This window comes from Gadus chalcogrammus, chromosome 4 (assembly GCF_026213295.1).
Source record: "Gadus chalcogrammus isolate NIFS_2021 chromosome 4, NIFS_Gcha_1.0, whole genome shotgun sequence".
NCBI lineage: Eukaryota > Metazoa > Chordata > Actinopteri > Gadiformes > Gadidae > Gadus > Gadus chalcogrammus.
The window spans coordinates 33,926,115-33,942,056 of NC_079415.1; the positions used below are offsets into that span (position 1 = coordinate 33,926,115).

General features: G+C 46.3%; 1 protein-coding gene across 1 annotated transcript in view; it reads right to left on the minus strand.

The window, feature by feature from the left end:
- Nucleotides 1-1,701: 1,701 nt before the first annotated feature.
- The window catches only part of LOC130381026 (uncharacterized), a 41,549-nt gene continuing 27,308 nt past the window's right edge, over nt 1,702-15,942 (minus strand). The window contains exons 15-18 of the mRNA XM_056588447.1: nt 13,020-14,297; nt 5,580-5,863; nt 5,333-5,396; nt 1,702-4,155 (exon numbers count right to left, since the gene is read on the minus strand). Of these exons, the coding sequence (XP_056444422.1) occupies nt 1,718-4,155; nt 5,333-5,396; nt 5,580-5,863; nt 13,020-14,297 (4,064 nt within the window). The 3' untranslated portion in view covers nt 1,702-1,717. The remainder of the gene's footprint in view (nt 4,156-5,332; nt 5,397-5,579; nt 5,864-13,019; nt 14,298-15,942) is intronic.

Genomic DNA, 15,942 nt, shown 5'->3' on the forward strand with positions numbered 1-15,942 from the left:
GAAGAAGAAAAAAATAGTTGTTGCAAAGCTGAACGCTGTATCAAATCTTAAGCTGGCTGTTCTCAATTCACAACACGCATTCCACCAAATCTAGCCTACATCAGGCAGTCTGACCAAAACTCATGCACTCTCAACAATTATACCAGAATTCAAGCAAAGCAACAATGACCAAAAGTCACTTTGTGTCAACAAGACTAACTCCACCGAATATCAATTGCAAGTTAAAACAGCCGATCACTTGAGTGCAAAAAAACACGAAAGACCTCGCCCCAGCACCAGCAAATCTTAAGCAATAAATATCGCGTCTTAGCTTTATTTATGCGGCAGTGGTCTGCAGATGCATCCCGTGGTGTAGCCTACCACATCCATTTGGTTCAACAGGTTATCGTTCTGATACTCTCCATGGTACTAGCAACTTGCTCTGGTGCTATGTATGTATGCAGGTTAAAATGACTTGATTGTCTGATGCCAAATCCTCCCAGCCAAAGAGTATTGGTATTATTAGTAATGGCTACTTGCCGAATAGAAAAATAACTTCACACAGTGTGTCTTTTTCCCAATGTATTTGTTATCATTCGTAGCGTTGATCAGCAGAGAAATAGTTCGCCAAAGTCGTTGACGGCGCTTAGCAACCGAATACGCTGGGGTTGTTAAATACACAGCGTAATATTTAAGACAGTTTTTCACGTGACAGAAATACAGAATGTAAACACATACGCACGTGACAGAAATAAACCCTACCTCGCTGGCTGCACACAACCGAGGGAATGAATCCAATCTTGCAAATCAAAAGTAAAAAGGTCCACAAATGTAATACTTAATAAAAAAAAAAAAATCGATATAACCGTAAATGTCTCTGCAAAAACTTAAGGTTTAAACTTATTTTGGGAGGCTTCCACACTTCTCCTACTTCACAACTGTCTGGTTCACCCTTGACTTCCTGAGTGACGTGTTACAGTCAAATTCGTCCCGCTTGCAACACAGGTTAAAAATAAGTTCTTACTTAGTCTTACACAAATAAAATAATTATCCATGAAAATAAACAGTACACAAATAAAATTAGTAACAAACCAATAAACAATGACATAAATAATATTTGTGGCAGTTAAACACTGCATTGAGAAGAGCTATGTAATAAACAAAAATGATTGACAGCTGAATGTTAGGAAGGCCCATGCTGAATGGAGCCGTCTACAGCATTGAGAAGAGCCGTGTAATAAGTAATTGATAATGTATAGAACGCCGGTCATTATCGGGAAAATAAGCCCCGACAGGGCGAACAGGACACCGACGAGCAGCGAAGGTGTCTTGCCTCGCCCTGAAGGGGCTTATTTGCGATAATGACCGGCGACGTTCTATGCATTATCCCGCTTATTACACGGCCACTTGCCAAAACGAAAAAATAACTTCACATGGTGTGTCTTTTAACAATTTATTTGTTACCAGCATTCGTAGTGTTGATCAGCAGAGAAATAGTCCGCCAAAGACTGAGCAACGGTGAATTATTAATTTTCTATAATTATTATTTATTTTTTACAAGTGGTGGTTACAAAATAAATCTTGACGAAATCGTCAAGATTTATTTCAGTAAAAGTCAGTAAAAAAATAAAACAAAAAGATTCGGCTGACTTTGAATGAACTAGGAACTGGATGAAAAATAAATGTCTTTCGGGACAGCAGTCTTTTTTTTTTATCTTTCGGTTTCAGCAAAGTCTAATCAACATTCACAGCAGATAATCTTAGAAGGCTCAGTGCATTTCCCACAGACAAGTCGCCTACATGACTCACAGACGTCACTAGTTTTGTTCCCACTACATCTGCCGACTTGACACTTTTTCCTTTTGGTAGGTGGGGAAGGAGTTTCAATCAGAAGTCGCCTACGTGCCTCTGATGCTGCCACTAATGACGCAGTCCTGGCCATTCTCTGAGGCGCACACAGCTGTTTCACAAGCTCCAGAATAAATCTCTTTCTGGTCATGTGGACGCCCATGCACTGTTTGTACAGAATGTGTGCATTGATTGCAGCCAGGTCTAGGATGTTGTAGAACACAGCTACAGGCCAACGCCTGGTCCCTCCCTTCACTGAATACAAGCGTGCCATCTGGTCCATAACATCAACGACATATTTAGTGCTGTTGTAGTGGGCAACAGTTTCAGGCATTTTCTTGGGGCCATTGTCAGTTGAAACTGTCTGGTGCATTGTGCTGAGGAGGCTGACGTTTTTGCGTGGTTTTCCCTGGTAAATGGTGAGTGTGGCTTCCCCAGCCCTCAGCACCTTGGAGGAGAATCTTTCCATCTGTGCCTTTGTACACGGGGGCATCTCTCGTCTGATTCTATTCATTGGGCCAACAATAGTGGTTTTGTGCGCCAAAAGAGTGTTTGCCAGTGATAACGAGGTAAAGTAATCATCTGTCGTTACATTTCTTCCTTTCTCCAGGAATGGCTCCATCAGACGAAGCACAACATTGTCTGATAAGCGCTGTCCAGAAGGCCTACTGTTGTCTTTCCCTAGATAGGGATGGGCATTCAACATGTATTTGGTTTCAACATCAGCGGCTACCCAGAATTTTATGCCAAATTTATCCGGTTTATTTGCCATGTACTGTGTGAAACGACAGCGCGCCTTGGTGGGGAACAATTGTTCACCAACTGTTATGTTCTCCCCAGGCGTGTAAGAAGCAGTGCTGTTTTTCACAAATCGATCAAATGTCTCCGATATCATGGCAAATTTGTCCTCCAGAAGGCGGGCAGCCCTCGTGCTCTTGTCATCAAAGCGCAGATAGCGCATGATATCTCTGAAATTCTGGCGAGGCATTGTTTCCTTGAAAACAGGATTTCCCATTTCAGCAGACCAGAAGTCCTCCAGTTTCAGGTTTTTCCCGCCGGCAATACCCCTCAAATAAACGAGACCCACAAATGCTTTTAGTTGGTCCATTGTCGCATTGAACATATGAGCATTGTTTCGGTCAGCTTCGGCCTGAGTATACTTTAGAATCTGTTCCCACATTTCCGTGTCAAGCAAACACAGTAAACTGCTCAGTGGATCTGTGATATTTTCCTTGGCGCGAGGTGTGGGCCCTGGAGGTTCTCTCATGACATTGGCCTCTGTTGCTCTGCCTCTCGAAAGGCCAGGGGGTTGTTCAATCCATATGGTACCATCTCGTGCTTTCTCTTGCATGGATGGTGATGTCTCTTCCATTGATGTGGTCGCCTCAGGTTCTGATTCTGAACCTGAATCAGATTCTTTAACAGCGCCACTTCCATCATCAGCTCTCTCATCATCACTCTCTAGCTCGCATGCCAGTTCCTCTGCTTCTCCATCAGATTCCCCCTCTGAAATACTCTGTAACTCGGCCAATATTTGCTGACCCTGACCACGCATCAGGTTGATTTTCCGACTGAAGCGCTTCGTGCAGTTGTCACACTGGTAGGGCTTCTCGCCGAAATGAGTCCTAATGTGGCACTTCAGGTCCCATTGCTGTTCGAAGTGCTTTGTGCATAGGTCACACCTGTAGGGCTTCTTCCCAGAGTGAGCCCTCCTCTTGTGGATCTTCAGGACGCCTTTCAGGCTGAAGCGTTTCGCGCATTGGTCACACATGTAGGGCTTCTCCTCGGAGTGAGTCATCATGTGGCGCTTCAGGTAGCTTATCCAACTGAAGCGCTTTGTGCATTGATGACACTTGTAGGGCTTCTCCGCGAAGTGAGTCATCATGTGGCGCTTCAGGAGGCATTGCCGTTGGAAGCGCTTCATGCATTGGTCGCACCTGTACGGCTTCTCGTCGTTGTGGGTCCTCATGGGGACGATCATATTGGCATTGTTGGGAATAACCTTGCCACACAAGACACCGGGCCGGCCCTTGCGGCCGTCCCGATGCCCAGTCAGCTCCTCAAGGTTGGCGAGCCGCACGCTGCAGTTCAGGCTTCTGGCCACGCTGTGGTCAGCGGACAGCGAGTTCAGGGCCTCCACTTCTGACGCTGTGAAGAGGGTGTCATGGCCGTCCGTCGCCAGTGGGCCCTCCCTTTTTACATAGACACTCAGGAACTTCAGTTCCTCGCTGTGGCTGGACATGAGGGAGGAGCCAGGGGCGTCCACACCCAGACTCTCAGAGGTGGCGCCGCGCTGCGTGCTACTGTCTCCAAAGGCATCGCAGTCTTCTGCAGAGGAAGTAAATAAAGACAAAGTAATTGTTTTGATACATCATTTCCATAAAAGGAGGCAGTGTGTATTTTTGTACTAACCTGAAGGAAACTCTTTAAATGTACGTGTATGTAACATTGACAAAGAGGGTTTAAAATGTGTACTGCAGACACAGAGTCACAGTTTTGGAGAGGGACGTCTCCTCCAGCAACCTCCTCCCTAGACTCAAAGCTCAAGCGGGTGACCAGTTGAAGGAAACTCAACGAACACCACCGCAAAATGATCTGAGCACAGCATGACAGGCGAGACAAGCGTAAATATTATATTTTGACAATAACAAGCGACTAAGTGTCCTTCCTTCCAAGCTGATCGGCTAACATTTATACATTTTGAATTCATTCTTCCATTTTCAACACTCGGGGCTCTTGACTGATTCCATCTTTGAAATGCAATTCCCAAGTTTGACTCGTGTTTTAACAGGGCGCTGGTCATGATGCTTTTATAAAGAGGACCAGGCTTTTTAGCGCAGGTAGAATCTAGTATATTCTTAGGCCCCGTCCACACGGGAAAAAAACATATTTTCCCCTTCCGTTTTCCTTTGATGCGTTTCAGGAATATCTCCGTAAAGACGGACTCACTGCGAAATCGCATCGAGCTGTAGAAATGCTATAGTAGATATTCAAGGCAACTGCGTGGCGCTGGTTCTCCACAAAAGAAAGTGAAGCGTGTATGCATAGCCTGCGCACGCTTTGGCGCGCTGAATAAAAACATACCGTCGAGGAGGAGATAGCAGTTACCAAAACCTTTTAGATTGAGCAGAATGCTTTTTAATTTACAGTTGGTAATTCAATTTACCAAGGGCATTATTTAAAGCTATAAAAAAATAATAAAATGAAAATAAAATGAAAACAAATTCAACACAACTCTAACATCGCCCAGGTGGTGGGTGGGGGGGGGATGACGTCATCGTTTGCGTTTCAGGCGCCCACACGATCCTAGTGTGGAAAACGCATAGGGTTGTTTTTATCTTATCCACACTGGAACCGGGTATCAGAAAAGTGGATGGATCCGTCTAGAAGGAGTGCCCATACGCACAAGAATTATGCGTTCTCACCAAAAAAAACGGTTCTGTGTCGATGGGGTCTCAGTTGATCCAGTTCGTTTGCTTGCATAGATGCAATGTGTATTACTAACCTACAGCGGGCCAGCCTCCACCAATATCCTCTTCAACCTTGATTGAAATGGTGTCTGGGGTCTGCTGCTTTCCACATAAAGAAGGAAACACACACAAGACGTATTCTTTCATTTGCACAGAATAGTTGTTAATCCCCCACTTACGACACATTGAATCATAAATGCGTTTCATTTCTAAGGGTGTGTGCTGGAGTTGTAACAGAGGAAGCCTCTCATTTGGATGCTGAATAAGAAGATGATTTCCAACCTGCACACTCAGCTCCTCGCTGCAGACCAGCCGCTCGCCGCGCTCCAGGCTCTTGGCCGCGCTGTGGTCCGCAGACAGCGAGTTCAGGGCCTCCACTTCTGACGCGGTGAAGAGGTTGTCATGGCCGTCCTCCGCCAGTGGGCCCTCCCCTTTTCCGTGGACAATAATAATCTTCAGCTCCTCCCTGTGACTGGCCGGGTGGGAGGAGCCAGGGGCGTCCACACCCAGACTCTCTGAGGTGGCGCCGCGCTGCGTGCTACGGTCTCCAAAGGCATCGCAGTCTTCTGCAGAGGGAGATTTTTTTTTGTTTTTACACATTATTTGCATAAAAGGAGGCAGTGTGTATTTGTACACGTGAAAGAAACTATTTAAATGTATGTGTATGTAACATCGACACAGAGGGTTTAAAATGTGTACTGCAGACACAGAATCACACTTTTGGAGAGGGACGTCTCCTCCAGCACCCTCCTCCCTAGACTCAAAGCTCAAGCGGGTGACCAGTTGGATGAAACTCAACGAACACCAGCGCAAAATGATATGAGCACAACATGACATGAGAGGCAAGCGCAATACTCTATTTTGACAATAACAAGCGACAACGTGTCCTTCCCTGTAAGCTGTTCAACTAACATTTATACATTTTGAATTCATTGATGTTTGAGGATGATAAACCAGCTCATGTGGCATCTGTCTTGAAACCCTTCTGGACTCTTGACTGATTCCATCTTTGAAATGCAACTCCCAAGTTTGACTCGTGTTTTATTAGGGCTCTGGTCATGATGTTTTTCCAGAGGACCAGGCACTTTGGCGCAGGTAGAATCTACCATCAGCCTAGAATCTATTCTGCCTAGAATCTACTACATCAAAAGTAAATGAGCTCAAGATGGAAATTACATACCTTCACTTTTAAAATGGGGCCGCACAGTCTGTGTGCCTACAGCATGTTCCCAGGTGGTCTGTCTTGCAGGCAACATCCCTTGAGAGAAGCTGAATGTTGGCACTTGATGTGCTGGCCTGCGTAGAGACAACAAGGTCAAAATAATTACATCAAGCTCTGCTAATCTGCAACTCACCCTTTCATTTGAATCAGGTGTGAAGGGGGAAAGCATGAGGCAACATTCTAGGCAACCCGTAGCGATAGTTATGCTATTATAACTCTAGTTCTCTGATCGTAGGCGTAGCCGTCTAGGCTTCGCCTTATGAAAATTTCAGCTATGTGTAACCGGTACTTGGTGTCCTTCAATTAACACTACTGCAACAATCAATGTATGGGCCAGATCGTCAGAAGATTCTAGTGATCGTAAAGAGAGATTAGCACTGTGTTTAGTAGGGAAGGATATCCACTTGAACTGGTCATTCACAATGAACCTCAGTTTGTTTCAGCTGAGTTTGAATGCTTCCTTGTTGACAGAGATAATAAGCATTGCCGCAGCAGCTCTGTGTATTACCCACAAGCAAATGGGGAAATAGAACGCTCCAACAGAGTATTCAAGGACTGTCGACAGACTGCCAGGACTGAAGGTAAACCTTTGAAAGCCTTTGTGACTGAGTTTTTGCATACATACAGGGCCACTCCCCATGCCACGACCTTAGCTTCTCCTGCCGAGCTACTGCATGGTAAACTGCTCAATACAAAGCTACACATCAGAGGTCTTGACTCCACATTGCCTTTTACAAACAAACCTGAAACAGAACACATCGAGAGGAAACAAGAGAAAACAAAACGGTACACAGATCAACGACATGGTGCAAAAACCACCTTCTTTCCAAGTTGGTTCTTCTGTTCGCATTCGGAAGCCTGGAATCACTCTCCCAGGGTACCGAGAGCGAGAGGCGTCCGTGTGGTCCAGAGACTATGTGACTTAAAACTGCACACACACAAAACAAAACAAAAAATAGATGTGACCATGTTCATTCTCCCCGTTTGCTGAAAATTGTATACCGTTTTACAAGCCCATAATTTGTCATACTTTTGCTACTATGCTACTACTAAAGATAGTGTCTTTTATATATCTAGAACTGTTGTTTTAGTTTACATTGATTGCTCTTGAAGTACTGATATTCTGGTGCTACAGTACAGAGTTTAATTTCCTACAAGAGAGGAATACGTGGTATAGTGCAATACCCATTCTGCCCAGGTAGTCGCAGTATGCCACCAGAGTTGTTCATATAATACGCATGTACTAGATTGGAGGAAGAACGAGACACGGAAGTGGATTAAAAGCATGCTATGAATCGTCTCTCACTGCTTTATACTTAATACTATCCACTTACATACACAACAAGTGTGTTTGTGTGTGTTCACACACATTCCTGATGCCATCTATCTTTGTATAAGCGACAGTAGGCTATCAGCTGGAGAGCTAATGCTACAGCAACATTATAAGGGTAACAAGGTAGCCATATAAAGTAAACCAACAACATGATATAGTCTGGGTTGACTTACTTGTCCGAGGTTTGTAGCTTCGCCGAGGAGAGTTGGTACTGATCCAGATGTTCAGACGTTGAGTCCTGTGTAGCGGTGTCGTCCTTCCAATGCTGTCGATATCCACAAAATCGGTTACATCAGTGATGGGTCGTTCGCAACCGAATCAGTTCGAATGAATGAATCTTTAACAAGAACGAACCGCATGATTCTTCTCTCGTTCCTCTCCTTCGTTCTCAGACTCGACTCCTCCCAGACTACAGGCCACGAGTCCCTGACCCAAGTGCCCCTGACTGCAGCTCACAGATCGAGGAGGAGCTTAAATTTCCCTAAATGTGGGCTGGTCTAAACGTTTAACTCATGGTTTCACCCCCGCGGGCGCCATCTGGTGGCGGAGATCCGGCAGCACATTCTCAAACGTCAATACAGCACAGCACGATGACTTAATATGGAAAAAGGTTCCTGCATTTGACACTTAGACATTCCTACTTTTAACTTGTCCAAAAAAAATTTAACATGAAAAAAAAATACATAGAAAAACCATGATATTAAATATATATATATATTATATAAACCATAGCATTTCCATAAGAGTATAGACACATATTTTTTACACTCAATTTTATTAGCTGAGTCAAATAAACCAGACAGAAGACTTTGATTCAATGATTATTTTCACCCCAAAAAAAGTTTGATCTGCAAAGAAAAAAAAAAAAAGTTTTAGCCTAGCCAAATACATTCCTAAAGCTTCCATAATCGTTTAACAATGGCAAGTATCAGGGTATTTTTATTATATTAACCCTGTTTATGTAATTAGTCAATTGAAAGGAATATCTATACATTCTAGAGATACCTTCCTACCTTCCATGTCCACTTCACCCATATTGTGCATTGCAATTTAACTGATCAAGCTCCAAAATGTATTCAAATGTTTTGCTGTCAGAAATGCCCGAGAAATAAGTTCATCACACAGATAAATTATGAGCAATAAAAACAAAGCAAATCAAAAGTTGGAAAGCGTTTAATCATGATCTTTTTTCAAAGCAGTAATAAATACAGGATAAAGGTGTCAATCAAAACGTCGCGCTATCCCGTGTCAAAGCACCCCCATTACCCGTGTGCTTGAGCATGTGCAAACGCAAACTGCTTGGGCTGCTGTAGCATGCGTTGCACTGCAGACACACGCAGGGCTTCTCCCCAGAGTGAGTCCTCAGGTGGAACGTCAGGGCGTCTTTCCGAATGAAGCGCATCGTGCATTGGTCACACCTGTAGGGCTTCTCACCGGTGTGAGTCCTCATGTGGAACTTCAGGGCGGAGCCATGACGGAAGCGCATCGTGCATTGGTCACACTTGTAGGGCTTCTCCCCTGAGTGAGTCCTCATGTGGATCTTCAGGGTGCCTGTCCGACTGAAGCGCTTCGTGCATTGGTCACACTTGTAGGGCTTCTCACCAGTGTGAGTCCTCATGTGGATCTTCAGGTCGCTTTTCCATTGGAAGAGCATCATGCATTGGGCGCACCTGTGCGGCTTCTCGTTGGTGTTGGTACTCATGTTGACGATCATATTGGCATTGTTGGGAATAACCTTTCCACACAAGACACCGGGCCGGCCCTTGCGGCCGCCCTGATGCCCAGTCAGCTCCTCAAGGCGGACGAGCCGCACGCTGCAGTTCAGGCTCTTGGCCACGCTGTGGTCAGCGGACAGCGAGCTCAAGGCCTCCAGTTCTGACACGGAAAAGAGGGTGTCATGGCCGTCCACCGCCAGTGGGTCCTCCCCTTGTCCGTAGACGCTCAGGATGCGCAGCTCCCCGTTGTGACTTGACATGCAGGAGGAGCTAGGGGCGTCCACACGCAGACTCTCCGAGGTGGCGCCGCGCTGCGTGCTGCAGTCTCTGATGTCAGTGACGTCTTCTGCAGAGAGGAAAACAAAGACAGAGAGAAAGTGAAGGTTTTAATTCATTATTTGCAGAAAGGGATCCAGTATGTACCATGTACATACTTGTGTGTGGATTGGAAGAATTATATTTTGACATTCTTTCTTTCTAACTTCTATTTGGTTGATTATGAATGTTCCTTGTCCCCCTTTGGGTGATCAAGGGTCAAAGGTTCAAGCTGAGAAGGCACCGATAGGTCTCCGCCTTTTAAGGATGTGGGGAGGTCATAAAGACACAACCCAGGTCATCTGTTGTTGTTTCCTATCGCCCGTTTTACCAATACTGTAGTTATAATGGGAGTCAGAGCAGATTCATCATTCCTGACACCTGTTTGCCATGAAGAAGATGTAAATCATTCTAACTATGAACTGCATAAGTAGTCCTCGTGTTTTAGCAGGGCTTTGGTCATGATGCTTCTCAAAAGAGGACCAGGCATTTTAGCACAGGCAGAATCAAGTACATTCTCAGCTGATCTGGGTCGTTTGCTTGCATAGATGCAATGTGTATTACTAACCTCCAGCGGGCCAGTCTCCACCAATATCCTCTTCAACCTTGATTGAAATGGTGTCTAGGGTCTGCTGCTTTCCACATAAAGAAGAAAAAAGACACAAGACATATTCTTTCATTTGCAAAGATTAGTTGTGAATCCCCACTAATGACATATCGAATCACAAAGGTGTGTGCTTTCTATGGGTGTGTGCTGGAATTGTAACAGAGGAAGCCTCTCTTTTGGGTGATGAATAAGAAGATGATTTCCAACCTGCACACTCAGCTCCTCGCGGCAGACCAGCCGCTCGCCACGCTCCAGGCTCTTGGCCGCGCTGTGGTCCGCAGACAGCGAGTTCAGGGCCTCCACTTCGGACGCGGTGAAGAGGGTGTCATGGCCGTCCACCACCAGTTGACCGTCCCCTTCTTCGTGGACGATCACAATCTTCAGCTCCTCCCTGTGACTGGCCAGGTGGGAGGAGCCAGGGGCGTCCACACCCAGACTCTCCGAGGTGGCGCTGCGCTGCGTGCTACTGTCTTCAAAGGCATCGCAGACTTCTGCAGAGGGAGATTTTTTTTTTTACAGAAAGTAATTGATAAACTCTTTGCATAATGCACTCTGTGCATTTGTACACGTGAAAGGAACTCTTTAAATGTATGTGTATGTAACATTGACCCAGAGGGTGTAAAATGTGTCCTTCAGACAGATTCACAGTTTGGGAGAGGGATCCAACAACCTCCCGTTGGCCCTGTCTCCCGCTGGAGCCCTGCTGCCCGCGGGTCGTTGGTGTCTCGGCGCTGCCCGCTTCCGAGACGGTGGTGCCACGTCAGCGGGGCTCCGGCGGGAGACAATCGCGGGCAACAATCCCCTTTCTCCTCCATGTCAGGGTTCATGTACTTCAGGGAGTCAAAGCCAAAGCCAAAGCTCCCTCCCCCCCCCCCCCCCCCCCAATTCCTTCTCAACCATGGCTGAGATAACCCCCACTACGAGTCTCGTTGTGGAAATACCAGAGACGTCAGAGAACCTGACGTGTTATGCGCCACAACACCAACAGCAGAACGGTTATCCAAATAACAAAGAAGTGTACAACGGTCGTAGACCATTGTCGGGCCGCATTCTCCGGGCGGGCAAAGCAAACAAGGGGCGGTAACCTGGCCCCTTATGACGACATATGGGGCCAAAAAAGGCGGAGTAGGACACCTAGTGCTCGTTTTACACCCAAAGCCGGTTTCCCACCGCCGCCTCCATTCATTTCAAAGAGGGAAGGGCGGCAGAGTAGCCTGGTCCTAGCAGGCCATCGTACTTCATTTCATTTGTACAGAAGGTCTGGAACTGCTCAATTGACAAAACGTTCTCTCTATGGAGGCGGGTGTCTGTAGAAGTTTTAAAATGATTGGATCTGCCCAGTGCCACTCTGGATCGGCCATAACCAATCGCATAGCGTTTGGTCGTGACCGGCTCCTTCACCACTAACGGAGCCAGCTGGAAAATCAAACTTTTCCCGGACCCGGTGGGGAGACGCGCCACAACATCATGGCCAGCAACAAAACTCTGCAAAGCTAGTTCTTGCTCCGGCTTTAATTGATCGATTTTCGGCAGCGATCCCACAACAGACCGAATAGCTTCTCTCGTATCCTTCTCCATTGTCTTCCTCTGACTACAACTGAAACTGGCGCGCGACCTAGACGTCATCGTTCTCAGCCACTCCCTCTGTTCGCCGATTGGACCGCCAGAAATCTGGTTAACATGGAACGCATTCGTATTAAGCAGACCCAGACCTAGTACTGAAGTGAAATGAAAATTAAGCGGAAGTAGGTAGGTGGGCGGTGCCAGGCTAGCGGCAGAGGGGAGGCGGTTACAAAAAAGGCTGTTGGACAAGGAAGGGATTGCCGCCCAAGTGAACACGCACAGATTATGCCCTACTGCTCAGCTTTCCCCATGTTGAAACTTTCGGCAGCCGCTTTTAAAGACGCCTGGCCCTTTACACCGCCGCGCTGAACCATCCGACAGCACGGCGGTTATCGCGGCGGTATGCAGGCACCTAATGCCATTTCTAGCTACTGAGGGGAGTCATTAATGGTAGAAAACCTCAAAGTGACATTTTCATGCCATGGGACCTTTACATTTTTTTTTCTTATAATGATGTAATTTATTTTCTGATAAAGGACAGAATTTTTACTTTTTACTTTTACAGTGTTAGATCAGAAGGTCGTGTTGCTGGGTTATTTTAAACAGCCCTGAAAAGCTGAAACTAACCTGCACTTGGCGTCTTTGAATCTGAGATCAATCTATACACACACGAGGCCTCACGCATTTGAAATGAGTCAGAAATGATATTCTCACTTTCGTTTTAAAAATTAATACAAAACTGTCTTGAGTCTCATGATTTTTTGGATATATAATAAGAATCAACTCATAAGTAACAGCAAGAAATTGATATAGCAAAAGTGTATTTGACAATTCCACCACTGTCTAAATTAGAATTATGATGTAGTGTAGTGACGGGGTGTACAGGCCTTAAATAATCCCTCCGTTTCAAGATGCCTTATATCATGTTAAAATGTATGTGCCACCCCAAAATAATCTCTGGTCTCACCCTGGCCATCCCACTGAAAATGTTCTTGCTCGACCACTGAGCTCTTCATGTATTGGTCGCACCCGTACGGCTTCCCGCCGGAGTGAGTCCTCATGTGACGCTTCAGCTTGGATTTCTCTCCGAAGCGCTTCGTGCATTGGTCACACTTGTAGGGCTTCTCCCCGGAGTGAGACATTATGTGTCTGTTCAGGGTGCCTTTCAGACTGAAGCGCTTCGTACATTGGTCACACTTGAAGGGCGTCTCCCCGGTGTGAGTCCTCATGTGTGTCTTCAGGGCGGAAATATGAGTGTAGCGCTTCGTGCATTGGTCACACTTGTAGGGCTTGTCCCCGGAGTGAATCATCAGGTGGATCTTCAGGTGGCTTTTCTTTCTGAAGCGCATCGTGCATAGGTCACACTTGTAGGGCTTCTCCCCGGAGTGAGTCATCATGTGGATCATCAGGTAGCTTTTCTTTCTGAAGCGCATCATGCATAGGTCACACCTGTAGGGCTTCTCCCCAGGGTGAGTCCACATGTGGATCTTCAGGGAGCTTTCCTTTCTGAATCGCATCGTGCATTGGTCACACTTATAGGGATTTTCCCCGGAGTGGGTCCTCATGTGGCCCTTCATGTGGCTTTTCAGACTGAAGCTCATCGGGCATTGGTCACAATTGTAGGGCTTCTCCCCGGAGTGAGTCCTCATGTGGACCTTCAGCGCCCCGTTCTGACTGAAGCACTTGATGCAGTGGGCACACTTGTACGGCTTCTCCCCGGAGTGAGTCCTCATGTGGACCTTCAGGGACCCGCTCTGACTGAAGCGCTTCGTGCATTGGTCACACCTGAACGGCTTCTCCCCGGAGTGAGTCCTCATGTGGACCTTCAGGTAGCCTTTTCGACTGAAGCACATCATGCATTGGTCGCACACGTACGGCTCCTCGTGGGTGTGGATCATATTGGCATTGTTGGGAATAACCTTGCCACCCAAGACACCGGGCCGGCTCTTGCGGCCGCCCTGATGCCCAGTCAGCTCCTCAAGGTGGACGAGCCTCACGCTGCAGTTCAGGCTCTTGGCCACGCTGTGGTCAGCGGACAGCGAGCTCAAGGCCTCCAGTTCTGACGCGGCAAAGAGGGTGTCATGGCCGTCCACCGCCAGTGGGCCCTCCCCTTGTCCGTAGACGCCCAGGATCCGCAGCTCCCCGCTGTGACTTGACATGTGGGAGGAGCCAGGGGCGTCAACACGCAGACTCTCCGAGGTGGCGCCGCGCTGCGTGCTGCAGTCTCTGATGTCAATGCCGTCTTCTTCAGAGAGGAAAGCAAAAATAATGGTATTAATTCATTATTAGCACAAAGGGATCCAGTATGTACTTTGTACATACTGGACGTGTGTGTATTGGAAGAATTATATTTTGACATTCTTTCTTACTTCTTGTAGTTGATTATGCATTTTCCTTGTCCCCCTTTGGGTGATCAAGGTCTAAAGGCTCCAGTTGAGAAGGCACCACTACGTCTCCACCTTTTAAGGATGTGGGGAGGTCATAAAGACACAACCCAGGTCACCTGTTGTTGCCTCATCACATGTTTTACCAATACTGTAGTTATAATGGGAGTCAGAGCTGATTCAGCATTCCTGACACCCGTCTGCCATGAAGAAGATGAAAATAATTCTACTGTAAACTGTACAAGTAGTCCTCGTGCTTTAGCAGGGCTCTGGTCATGATGCTTTTCAAAAGAGGACCAGGCTTTTTAGCGCAGGTAGAATCGAGTACATTCTCAGTTAATCCAGGTCGTTTGCTTGCATAGATGCAATGTGTATTACTAACCTACGGCGGGCATGTCTCCACCAATATCCTCTTCAACCTTGATTGATATGTGTCTGGGGTCTGCTGCTTTACAAATAAGAGACAAACAAGACATATTCTTTCATTTGCACAGAATAGTTTTTAATCCCCACTTATGACACATTGAATCATAAAGGTGTGTGCTTTCTAAGGGTGTGTGCTGCTGGAGTTGTAACAGAGGGAGCCTCTCATTTGGATGGTGAAGGAGAAGATGATATCTAACCTGCACACTCAGCCGCTCGCGGCAGACCAGCCGCTCGCCGCGCTCCAGGCTCTTAACCACACTGTGATCCGCAGACAGGAGGAAAAAAGAACACAGTAATTGTTTTGATACATTATTTGCATAACGGGAGGCATTGTGTATTTGTACACGTAACAGCAACTCTTGAAATATATGTGTCTGTAACATTGACACAGTGGGTTTAAAATGTGTCCTGCAGACAGATTCAGAGTTTTGGAGAGGGAGGTCTCCTCCAGCACCCTCCTCCCTAGACTCAAAGCTCAAGCCGGTGACCAGGTGAAGGCAACTCAACGAACACCAGCGCAAAATGATCCGAGCACAGCATGACATGCGAGACAAGCGAAAATATTCTATTTTGACAATAAAAAGCGACAACGTTTTCTTCCTTGTAAGCTGATCAGCTGTGTTAAATGTTGAATACATTCAACATTTTTAACCCTTCTGGGTACTTGACTGATTCCATCTTTGAAATGCAACTCCAAAGTTTGACTCGTGTTTTATCAGAGCTCTGGTCGTGATGCTTTTCAAAAGAGGACCAGGCTTTTTAGCGCAGGTAGAATCTAGCATCAGCCTAGAATCTATGCTTACTAGAATCTACTACATCAAAGAAAAAAAAGACTCAATGTGGAAAGTACATACCTTCACTTGTAAAATGGGGCTTTAAAGTCTTTAAGGATAGCTGTGTGCCTACAGTATGCGTTACCAGGTGGTCTGTCTGGCAGGCAACATCCCTTGAGAGAAGCTGCTGAATGTAAGCACTTGATGAGCTGGCCTGTGTAGAGACAAGGTCAAATAAGTACTCAATGTATTACTTTGTATGTATTCCAGGTGCAAGTTATAAGAAGATATAAGATAAGCATGTTTA